Genomic DNA, 12,749 nt, shown 5'->3' with positions numbered 1-12,749 from the left:
TTTTCTCTTTAGTAGAGGGTCCCATCTCATTTTTCAAGACAACACATTGGCGCATGGGCATGAGCCATTTCTTTGCCTTGGTCATGTTAAACCTAGCCAGTATTTTATATATGTACCCCTCTCGACATAGGCCCAAAAGCCATTTGGATCTATCCATGTAGATCTTAGTACCTAATATCGTCTCGACCTCGCCTAAGTCATTCATTGTGAAACATTTCCCTAACCACTCATTTACTTTTGTGAGGGTAGGAATGTCGTTTCCAATGAGCAAGATGTTGTCAATGTAGAGAATTAGGAACACTACAACGCTCCCACTAGCCTTCTTGTACACACAAGGCTCGTCTTCATCCTTAATGAAGCCAAATTCTTTTATTGCTTCAGTCCGTAGATGGACCTTTAAAGCTTGCAAACCTGATTAGGGTACTCTAGACCGACAAAACCCTTTGAATGATTCATGTAGACATCCTCCTAGAGGTGTCCATTCAGGAAAGCGGTTTTGAAATAACCTTCTATTAAAATTCTTTTTTTTTTACATTCACACGTATGTTATATATGCGAATTGAAAAGCGAATTTTAGTAAAATAAATAATATTGTGCGTATTTTATATGTACGGGTCCTAATTAAAAAACGAACTAATCCAAGATGTTATCTTAGGTTTAAATATGACGATTCAAATCGGCCTAAAAACGTCCTTTGAACCATTTCATAATATAGTTAATACTTTTATTTAAAATTCATATTTTATTTCCACATATACATGATATATTGAAATTGAATTGAATTAAATCAAGGGTTAATTACAAATAACTACCATGTGGTTTGACTGATTTGCAGGCTTTTACCTGTTGTTGTTTTTTACAATGGAACCCTGTGGTTTGCAAAATTTTGCATTTGAGTTAACTTTGTCAGAATTTGATCGATAACGATTTCGAAATGAAAAATTTCAAGAGTTAAATGATATTTTAAGCAAATTTAATTCTTCAATTTTTTAGGTTTGAGATCATTTAAGTTTTGTTTTTTTATGAGAGAAAAAGATAATGTTTAGAGAGAGAAAACTCAAAAAATGATGATCTTGAAAAATTAAGAATACGGTTCAATAGTAAATATGATATCAAACAACGTTAATTCTTGAAAATTTTCATTTTGAGGTCGTTATCAACCAAATTTGGCAAAGTAAAAAAACATGTAAAATTTTGCAACCATAGGGTTGTGTTTGCAAAAAAAAAACTCACAGGTACCGGTCTGCAAATCGGCGAAACCACATGGTAGTTATTTATAATTAACCTTTAAATCAATGAACAAGATTATATATATATATATATATATATAAGAGATCCAGTGTGTGACAGATTTTTTATGGTATGACAAGAACCAATTTTGTAATTAAGTAGGGGAATGTGACAAATTTGTAAATAAAAAGAAACAGAAAATTGTTTTATTTTTTTTATTTAAAATGCATTTTCTCAACTTTTCTAACATCGTTTTTCAAAATTTTTTATACCGTTGGACTCATCTTAATTAGACAGTCATTTTAAGATCCTAGAAGCTCAGATAAAAAAATTCCGGTGAACGGAACCCGACGATCTGTTTTTCTGTGAGAGAAAAAATGTCCAGAAAATTTTCAACAAATTCTATAAAATGTAAAACATCATTTGGAGAAACTTTAATTATTGACTCAAACTGAGATTCCTTACGGTTCAGTCCCAAATCAACGGAATCCGGCGATTAGGTGAGCGTTTTCCGGCGAGAAAACAAAAGTGCCCAGAAAATTCTTAGACAATTCTATAAAATGTAAAACATTATTATGAGAAACTTTAATTCTTAGGTCGAAGTGAGATTCCTTACGGTTTAGTCTCAATAAATTATTGAAATATGTAAAATGGATAAAATTAAGGAAAATGATTTATTGATTTTTAAGGGTAATTTTTTATTTCAATAAATTTTAAGAATTAAAATTATTTTCTAAATAATATAACTAATATAAATTTTAAGATACTATATTAAATTCTAAAAAATAAAAATAAAATTGAAGATGATAGATAATAAATTCTGAGAAAAATTCTGGTGAACGGAATTCAACGATTAAGTGGGTGTTTTGAGGGTAAGAAAAAAAAAGTGCCCAGAAATTTTATAAAACTTTTAAAAAATTTAAAACATTATTCTGAGAAACTTTAATTCTTGGGTCGAAGCAGGATCTCTTACGGTTTAGTCTCAATAAAAATTTTCCATAATTTTATCCATTTTACATGCTTCAACAATTTATTAGGTCAAAACTGTAAGGAATCTAATTTTGAGCCAAGAATTAAAGTTTCTTAAAATGATGTTTTACATATTTTAGAATTTTTTCGATAATTTTATGGGCACGATTTGGTCATACATTTCAGCACTCTGTGTTGGAATATTTTGTTGGAACAATATAACAATTCTGTTGGAACAATATAAGTATTCTGTTGGAACAATAAAACTATTCTGTTGGAAAAATTATACACTAATTTGAAACAATTGGTATACAAATTTATTTTGTTGGAAGAATATAAGAATTAGAATTATTTTCTAAATGATATAACTAATATAAATTTGAAGATACTATATTAAATACGAAAAAACAAAAATAAAATTGAAGACGATAGATAATAAAATTGATTTGGAATAATTGGTAAACTGATTTATTATGTTGGAACAATATAAGTATTTTGCTGGAATAATATAACTATTTTGTTGGAAGAATTGGTACGCTGATTTATTCTGTTGGAACAATATAAGTATTATCTTGGAACAAATAGTACACTAATTTGGAACAATTTCGTACACTGTCGGAACAACGTAAATATTCTGTTGGAATAATTTAAGAATTCTGTTGGAACAATATAATTATTTTGTTGGAACAATTGATATACTGATTTGAAACAATTAGTACACTAATTAGACCAATTTGTACACTGATTTAGAATAACATGCTGACGTCTAGCAGTATGTGCTCGTTTTTCCAACACATAGTGTTGAAAGGTATGACTAAAAATGTGCTCAGAAAATTATCAAAAAATTTCAAAATATGTAAACATCATTTTAAGAAACTTTAATTCTTGGCTCAAAGCGATATTCCTTACGGTTTTGACCCAACAAATTATTGAAGCATGTAAAATTGATAAAATTAAGGAAAACGTTTTATTGGGACTAAACCGTAAGAAATCCCGCTTCGACCCAAGAATTAAAGTTTTTCAGAATAATGTTTTATATTTTCTGGAACTTTTTGAGAATTTTCTGGATACTTTTTTCTCGCCAAAAACGCTCACCCGGATTCCATTCACTGGAATTTTTTTTACCTGAGCTTCTTCAGGGATCTCAAAATGACCGTCTAATTTAGACGAGTCTAATAGTATAAAATTTTTCGAAAAACGAGGTTAGAAAGGTCAGAAAAATGTATTTTAAAGAAAAGAAATAAAACAATTTTGTATCATCTATTTTCTTTTATTTACAAATTTGTCACCTTACCCTTTTCAATTATCATCAAAACTACGTGGTTTTGTTATATCACACAATAAACTCCTTATTACACCATCTCTATATATCCTTAAAAAAAAACCGCATTAACAAGTATCATTATAGTACGATTTATCGAGTGGAATTGGATGTGGCTTCGTCTCTTTCCTACACATAACAAGAAAACAAAACTCAAAACTCATTACAAACCATCCTTACAAATTTCACAAACCTCATACCATTATTTGCAACTTTTATATCACGCGACTATTTTTTCGAATGGATCATACACATTGTTTTTTTTACTTTTCTCTTAATTTTACTTAAAAATTGTCGCTGAATAATGTTTCTCAAGGATCATGTACTTTTCTCTTAATTTTACTTAAAAATTGTTGCTGAATAATGTTTCTCAAGGATCATATAGCATAAGTTGATTATTTGAGTGACAGTAGTTGGAAATAATTAAATTTTAGTCTTTATAGTATAAATTTTAAATTTATAACGAAAAAATTATACTAAATCATACTGCCAAAATAATTGGAAATAATTAAAATTACAACTAAATCATACTACCAAAATTAATTCTAACTCTTTTCTATATATCACAAATAAAATATGGTATTATACCCTAATTTAAAAATTATAGTCTCTAAATTCATAAATCCTAAACCATAAAAAATACATCCTAAACTCATAATTCATAAACCTTTGTCCTTAAAATATATTAAAAATAATAATTTATTTAGTTTGATATAATTCAAATTACGACTTGACATAGTTGTAGATAATTTAAAAAAACGAATTTCTATGTAAATTTCCCTTGATTATAGTTATTAAATCAACCAATTAGCATTTCAAATATTGTTTTTAGAAAAATTTCAGTACAGTTAAGCATACTTAAATTATTGGCACAAAATGAAGTTTAACAAATTTTATGAAACTATGGGCAAACTTCAATGAGTATCTCGACCTAGTAGAACTGTGTTTCAAATTTTGTAGTGAGCATGTAAAGTTATGACATAAACTTCCATCTTCAAAAGAATACATAATACATTGGGCGTGCTACTTACTTCCTAAACATGCCTGAATTTTTAAGTGTTCGGCTGTACTCAGCAATGGAAGAAGAGCTCTTTACTAGTTCCCATATCTTCGCAGAATTTTTCAGCCACTCACGTTCTGAAACACTTCTCCCAAAGGAAGGGCAATTCATGGATAAAACCTGAAGAAACAACAAACTTTAACAGTTTTCAACTACTTGAGAATGAAAAAGAGGTTTTCAATCTAATATCTCAGTCCAATATAATGCAAATCGCACAAAAGAGAAAGACCTTATCTCGCAGTTTCATAAGTCCAGAGAAGTAACTTTCATACTGAGCTCTTGGCAAGTCATCTTTGTTCTTCGATGGAATCAAAAATAAATTCAGATCATTGCTCCGGGTACAAGTTGTAGAAGCAACAAGATTCTCTTTTCCAGCGTTTTCATGTTTCTCTACCATGAACGAAGAGAAACTGAAATACTGTGCAACTGTCTTTCTCAGGTGGACCAAGTTACATGGACTACATTGTTCATCTTGCAATCTACAAACAAACGGCTGTAAGATCTTCTGAACACTGACCAACCAATAGGAATGAAAGAAATAAAAATAATAACTTTTTTAAAAACCAAAATCAGACAGACTGTGACTGAAAATGATCCATCGCAATAGAAATCAATTATGATCTATGACTAGAAACAATTGAAACTAACTTACAAAATTTTAAGCTCTGTAACATATCTATTACAGGATGAGGATATATTATTACCAACAAGCAGCTAGCTAATATTATGCTAACAAATAAAACTTAATCGTCATCATTGACCCCAATGCCCAAAAATTACATTGAACACAAGTGCCATTTGTTTTCAGTTATGACTTAAATGAGAATAAATTCATATAAGGTTGCAAAATTTTCCATATGTTATTGTGATTGTAATGATATTTTTCTAGTACATCAACAAAATAGAAATAAATGGGGCCTTCTAACCATTAAAAGAGAGAAAGATGGCATTTACCTTGCAAGCCTAGGAGGAAGAAATGGTAAGCACATTCAATTTTGACTTTTATCAAGTTGTCCCATGACATACAGAATTTAGGTTTGTTAAAATAAACTTAAAAAAAAAAATAATGATAATAAACTGATGCAACAATATTTGCTATTGAACATCTCTTCAAAATAAATACAGTGACCACAGATGCACCCTATATGAAGGAGCAAAAAACTGATGTAAATGCAATTGCTTATTTTGCTAAGTTCGGCCTACATCTCATTTGAAGGCTTCATATAGACTGGGGACTGGTGTCCTTGTTGCACCGTAATCCTCTACCACAACACAAGAAGATTACTTACTTTGTATGAACAAGGACTGGAGCAGCCATGTATTCTTCACCCTCAACAGCTTTATCCTTGTTTTCTCTTTGAAGCCCCAAATTAGAGCTCTGTACATGTGAGGATGTTACTAAAGATGGATCAGGTATGCCATGTTTCAACAGGTCAACCTGCAAATTTAAATTAAATGCAAGGTAAGATATCCAAGGATGACACCATGGTGCAAAATAAAAATATTGCAATGAAGAAAATAAACGCCGAGGAGGAGTTGTACCGTCAATAATAACTGCCACATACTATCATCATGAATTCCATCTGATACCACCAGCAGAATGTGACAAATAGATGCTAGAAGAACACCAAGCTAAAGGAGCTCCTTACAGCATCCGAGACATTAAAATTCATTAGACATTCAAGATTATCATGTAAAGAGTGCAGAGCTATTCATGCAGTTTCTCTTCAGTTACCTGAATAGCCATAAGTTCATGAGCCAATTCTGCAGATAGATTTTCACCACTTAAAACTGAAATGGTGGAAGAACCATCAGGTCTCATCATCTCAGCTAAGATAGATGGGCTAAAAACAGACTGCACAAAATAAACTCTTCACATTAAAATAGAGTACACCATCTCATTTGAAGTGGACCTTTAACTATCTAATTGAGCTTTTAGTTGAATTAGTTCCATGACATGGTATCAGAGTTGTCCTAGTGTGCAGATTTCTTTTTATTTTCGTCTGCCAAGTGTGCAAACGTGTTTCTGGGATCTTGGGGTTTACCCATTACTCTACCCACCCATTTCCGACGTCCTTCTATTCTCACCTCCTGGTCCAGCAGACTACCCACCCTCTGATCGGCGTTCTGTCAAAATCCGGTGACTCGTCCGACCAGTGCGTGAGTCTCGCGAGCCACCAACGTCCGCTGCCATCTCCTCCATGTGCCGGCGCGTGTGGGCGCGTTTGGCCATCTCCGGCCAACGTTCAGTCTCCGGTTGACATTCCCGGCGTCTACGGCCTGCCTGTCCAGTTCGTTTCTGCTTCCGGTAACTTTTTATGGTGGAGGTCAGTCTATTTTTTTAAGGGTTCCGTTTGTTCTATCTGTTACCGTTTTGCTAGTGTTTTTTGGAATCTGTTTTGTGTTTGTTGCACATCATTATATTGGATTATCTCTTGCTTGCTGGGTTTGTGGTTATTGCCTGCAAATGTCTGACGTAAAGAAAAGTGAAACTAGCAGATCTGTGGTTAGTGGCACTCTGACGGTATCTCCTAAGATCGCCGATCATAAAATGACTGGGTCTAATTATCTCAATTGGTCCAAAACCATTAAAATTTATATGCGTAGTATCAGGAAGATTCATCACTTAACTGATGATCCGAAGACAAATGATGAGGATTGGATGGCAGATGATACTTCTCTATTTATCGCAATAAAAAAACTCTATTGATACTACGATTGTTGGTATGGTTCGTCGTTGTGAGTATGTCAAACAGCTTCAGGACTACTTGCAATCTCTATATGCTGGCAAGGGTAATATCTCACGCTTATATGATACTTAGAAGTTGGTCTATACCACTGATCGCCAAGATCAATCTGCTCAGGATTATTATATAAAGTTGAATGGATTACTACCTTTGAGCACTGATATCAAAGTAATGCAAGCTCAACGGGAACAAATGTTTGTTATCCGCTATTTGTGTGGGCTTGGCTATGATACCACGCCATGGAACCGATTCAACTAAAAGCTCAAGCTGATAGTTAAAGGTCCACTTCATATTAATATCTGACACACCCCCACACGTGAATTCCCACTGGGCTTGAAGCGTGCACACCAAGACCCATATTACCATGTCCTGCAATTAAATCAACAAATGGGGCTGCCAGGAATCAAACCCTAGACCACTTGGTCAAACTGGCTCTGATAACATGTAAATTATAGAAATGGAAGAATGAATTATATCTTATTCATCTTGATTTGCGAAGAGAATGATAACCTATTTATATACACATAAGCTTGGTGACCAAGCAAAGAGACCAACTTGCTAATCAAGTTAGTATTAATACACCTAGTTAAATACATACAACTGTATTTATAACAAAGAGAAAGTGATAGCAAAAACCTGTGTGTCAAGAAGTATAAGCCGCTCAGCAGATATTCTTGGTTCAATGCCCACACTGCAATGCCTTGCCATTGCTTTGTTATCTTCCGATTGTATAGTAAATGGTGGTAGCATTCCTGCATCCTAACAGAGTATTGTTATCTTTGGAAATAGCCCTATAGCAGCAAATCATGAGCAAAATGGACCATGAGCAGCAGGTACGCAGATTATTGCACTCAAAATAATATTTTTGGTATCACTACAAATACACGAGGAACACATTACTTCATCCTTCTTTTCAAAAATGCCATCACACAAATGATTAGTGCTTCTCGTTGAAACCACTTGAAATGGATCCAATCCTTCTATATAAGCAACATAGCTGGATTTTCACATAAATTACATGAAATGGCTATTAATTAAACCTGCTACAAAAAAAAATTGGAGCTTGATAAATATAGTTCTTTCTAATTGAAGCACATTCAATATTAGTCTGGTGAAGCATACGAAATGGCAGCAAGGTGGGGAAAAACCCACGTTGAGAAAGAAATATGATCACAAAAGATTATGGTCAAATTCCTGTAGAAAAATGATACTTGGTTGAAGTAAAACATTAATTTAAGTGTACGAATTTGAAACAAAAAGAAAAAAAAAAGGCACAAGTAAACATCTCCATATCTAAATGGTAACGAAAAATAGCTGGCTTATAGCCATCCTAAGTTGATATTAAAAACAGAAACATAATATAAGGACTCACCTGGCGAACTACTATCAAAACCATAAAGCTCATTCATGATGGTGGACTTTCCGACGCCAGGTGGCCCAATCACCCCAACCACCGTGAAATCGGTATTCTCAGTCAGAAACTGCACAAAATCACAAAATTTGGTCAAACTTCAGCCTCGCCCTTCCCTTGACATTCCTCCAAGTAATCAAAATTTCAAACAAGTTTGAACTAAAGCAACTGAGTATTACAGGAAGAAAGCGATCAATGTGGAACTCCCACGAATCAGAGAGAAGGTTGAGAGAGCCAATTGCAGGCATACGGGACCGGTGCGGCACAGTTTCATCTTCAGAACCTGCGCGTCCGAATTTACCTACAGCCGGTCCAGTGGTTACTAGTCCAGGTTTTGCCAATAGAATCTTAGGTGCAGGAGGTGCTGGTAACGGACTGGACGAAGCGGTGCCGCCGCTAGAGCCTGCCATTTGATATTGGACACCGAAACCTAGCTATGTTTGTTGCCGTCTCCCCTCTTCAACTGTGCTGGGTTCAGTGCGCACAGCAGTCAATGGTCATGACTCATAACTAGCATATCTTAGGGGTTAGGGGTGCACACAAAAATCCGCAAAACCGAAAAACCAAACCGAAACCGAATCGAAAATGAGGTTAACCGAAACCAATGGACTAGTGTACGGTTTTTAATTTTAAAAATAGTAGTTAATGGTTACGGTTACGGTTTTTGTATTTAAAAAACCGCGGTTAACCGAAACCGACCGAATATTAATTAAATATAAAAAATATAAAAATTTATTTATTTATATTCATATATATAATTACATATTATCCCACTTAAAATAAATACAGGGTCAATAACAAACATTTAATAAAAAACACTAATTATTTTCGGTGACTAAGACTCAACTCACAGTACCAATTTATCAAAAATTAGATAATTAATGAAATTAATATACCTGAAAAGGGCTTCGTTGGTAAAGCACGTTGGATAATAATTTTAGTTTAAAAAACAAACACAGTAATTTAATGTCGTACATTATTTTCGATTACTAAGAATCAACTCATAGTACCAATTTGTCAAAAATTAATATACTTGAACAACTATTTTGTACTTGAAAAATCACATAAAAAACAAAGAGAGCTGATATATAATAATTATATTAATTCATTTACTACTGTAAGATTTCAAATTTCTATTGTACAATAAAGTACATATAATGTAATGAAATTCTTTTATTGTTTGAATACATAATAGTATGAATTCCAATAATTGTTGATTTTGTCCATTGATTATTTATGTATGAGTTCCAATAATTGTTTATTTATTAATGGTTAAAAACCGAAATAAAAGGTTAACCGACCGAATAATTGGTTAACCGTTTAGTGGTTAACCGAATTTAATGGACTAGTGTATGGTTAGTATATTTCAAAAACCGAAAAAATGGTTAACTGACCGAATTAACCTTAATGGACAACCGACCACGTGCACCCCTATTAGGGGTGACCACAAAAATCGGTAAAACCGAAAAACCCAAATCGAAAATAAGGTTAACCGAAATCGATGGACTAATGTACGGTTTTTAATTTTAAAAATAGTAATTAATGGTTACGGTTACGATTTTCATATTCTAAAAACCGTGGTTAACCGAAACCGACCGAATTCAATAACATATATAATACATATAATTATACATTAGCCCACTTAAAATAAATACAGGATCAATAGAATTTTTTTAATAAGAAATACTACTTATTTCCGGTGACTAAGACTCAACGATGGAATATTTCATCCTAAATGTCGTCGTACTATCAAATTTGTCACAAAGTAGATAATTAGTGAAATTAATATACATGGATAGAGCTTAGTTGGTAAAGCACAGATGATAAGAATTCAAGTCCAAAAAACATCGTAATTTGATGCCTTAAAGAGTCGTTGTAAGGGAAAAATGTAGTGTCCAATCCATAGTCCACACGTAGATAATGCAAGCACATCTTCCTCCTTGTCGTTAGTCTCTTCAACTCGCTATTGACCCGTCGTTCCACTCACAATAAAAATTAGAAGTTTTTTATTATTTTTATTTTTATTTACTAGTGGTTAGAAACCGAAATAATTGGTTAATCGATTAGTGGTTAACCGAATTTAGTGGAATAGTATATGGTTATTGTTTTTAAAAAACCCGATAAAATGGTTAACCGATCGAATTACCATTAATGGACTGGTTAACCGACCACGTGCACCCCTAGCATATCTGAGCCCAATTCCGTTGTTTTTGGACAAAGTGCAAAAAATAGGATTTTGCCCCTCCAAATGGAGCGCCCCTATACATGGATAATTAAGTACTATGTCCTCCTAACTAGAACGAATCCGATCCTAAAGGATCAATTTCTAATTTGCACGGTTACCAGACTAAAATAAAAATCAATCCTATATATTATTTATTTATTTATTTTAATTAAAATATAAGTCGGTCCCACTGAGACTGGTTTCTACTTTGTGTCTATAAATTAGAAGTCGGTTCCTTTGGATCAGAACTCTATAAGACCAGTTTTTTTAAATGTAGCAATGCTCCTATCAAGACATCAATGACGACACATCTCTATAAAGCAACTTCTTTTTGCATGAATGAATTCTAATGAGTTTGGTCAAATGACAAAATTCATTGCTTACGCCATTCTAGGAGCTTATTGGCCTTACTAAAGCATGTGAGATCAAAAGTGCCACTAGGATGAGTGGCAAGGAGAGCCTAAAAACAATCTCTAGAATGCAGTATGGACTCGCAGAGTTGCATGTTGTGCTGACAAACTGGAGACTGTAGATGTGGGAAAAGATAGTGTACCAACCATATAGGAGGGAGTGGTGGATGAAGTGGACACATCATTGTGTACTATAGGAGGTGTCGTTGTAGGTGTTATTTGTTCGGTTGAAGTGATTCGTTCATGTGCAGCAAATAAGTCAGGTGTAGCTGATGTTGTGAAAATCGGAGAATTTGCAGGCATGGTAGTCATGTGATCAGACTCAATGAGTGACACAGGTGTGGATGGCTCAATAGGAGATGAAGTCTGTATCGAAACCATATGATCAGTGTCCATGTTATCAGAATCCGAATGAGTGTTTTTAGTAGCAGAGCCCATGGTGGAGTTCACATGTGTAGTGGGATATAAAGAAGAATCAGAAGATGTAATATTAGAAATGGAGAAATTACTTGAATACGGGTCGAGTAAAGATGGTAGTTGACAGAATGTGCTTTCCGATGGGATGTTAAGAGGTGATGTTAAAGAAGCCGACAAAGAGGCAGGAAACACATCTTCAATGTACTAAACAAATTTGCAGGTATGGACTCGACTAGTGGTAAAATCAAGACAAAGATCTCCAAGTGATTTGCAGAAGGATCCAGATAAACACACAACTTAGATCTAAAGTCAATCTTGTGCTGGTTATGTGGACAAATTAGAGGATAAATTCCACTTCTAAAGATACGCAATGATGAATATTTAGGTTGTTTGTTATAAAAGATAATATATGGTGATTTATTTTTTAGAACCTTTGTAAGTAAACAATTGATTAATCATATCAGTTGCGTTCACATGGACCCTGATGACCACGTAAATTTGGTCATTCACCGTTAGATCTAGGCGGATTAAATATAAGCTTTAGGATGTTTTGAATCTCCACCTTATGATTTTAATCCGCCTAGATCTAACGGTGAATGACCAAATTTACGTGGTCATCAGGGTCCATGTGAACGCAACTGTTAATCATATACTGCGAAGCACAACATAGTTCCAAAATTTTAGTGGTAAATATGCATTGGCTAATAGGTGCATTGGCTAATAGGGTAAGGCAAGTATCAACTACGTGCTTAATTTTTCTTTCAGCAATGCCATTTCAAGCATGAGTGTGAGGACACATATTTTTACACACAATGCCATGACTTCTAAGGAAGATTGTAACTTTTGAAATTTCCCCCAAGATCAGACTATAAGTTCGTAACTCTAGCATTATACTGATTAGAGATCATGGCATAGAAATCACAAAAGGTGGAGGCAACATCACTCTTATTTTTCAAACAA

General features: G+C 33.6%; 1 protein-coding gene across 3 annotated transcripts; it reads right to left on the bottom strand.

Annotated features, from left to right (window-relative positions):
- Window positions 1-3,500: 3,500 nt before the first annotated feature.
- LOC136206640 (uncharacterized) lies at window positions 3,501-9,232 on the bottom strand. 3 transcript variants are annotated; one of them, XM_065997785.1, is made up of 9 exons: window positions 8,918-9,232; window positions 8,700-8,808; window positions 7,964-8,079; window positions 6,316-6,435; window positions 6,123-6,212; window positions 5,870-6,018; window positions 4,810-5,059; window positions 4,552-4,700; window positions 3,501-3,649 (listed from the first exon to the last, which is right to left on the bottom strand). In XM_065997785.1, the coding sequence occupies exons 1-9, from the start codon at window positions 9,146-9,148 to the stop codon at window positions 3,589-3,591; spliced, it is 1,275 nt and encodes a 424-aa protein (XP_065853857.1). In that variant the 5' UTR covers window positions 9,149-9,232; the 3' UTR covers window positions 3,501-3,588. The 3 variants fall into 3 exon arrangements, with proteins under 3 accessions (XP_065853857.1, XP_065853859.1, XP_065853858.1); XM_065997787.1 differs by having other exon boundaries at window positions 7,964-8,086; window positions 8,918-9,057; XM_065997786.1 differs by lacking the exon at window positions 3,501-3,649 and having other exon boundaries at window positions 4,400-4,700.
- Window positions 9,233-12,749: the final 3,517 nt, after the last annotated feature.

This window comes from Euphorbia lathyris, chromosome 9, assembly GCF_963576675.1.
Source record: "Euphorbia lathyris chromosome 9, ddEupLath1.1, whole genome shotgun sequence".
NCBI classification, from domain to species: Eukaryota; Viridiplantae; Streptophyta; class Magnoliopsida; order Malpighiales; family Euphorbiaceae; genus Euphorbia; species Euphorbia lathyris.
This window is presented reverse-complemented; position numbering and strand designations above follow the sequence as displayed.

Coding starts and splice junctions, on each gene's coding strand:
- LOC136206640 (XM_065997785.1), bottom strand. CDS start 9,148: ATGGCAGGCTCTAGCGGCGGCACCGCTTCGTCCAGTCCGTTACCAGCA. Junction 6,436..7,963: donor TTATACTTCTTGACACACAG/GTTTTTGCTATC, acceptor TATTTTGTGCAG/TCTGTTTTTAGCCCATCTAT. Junction 3,650..4,551: donor AATTCAGGCATGTTTAGGAA/GTAAGTAGCACG, acceptor TGTTATGTGTAG/GAAAGAGACGAAGCCACATC.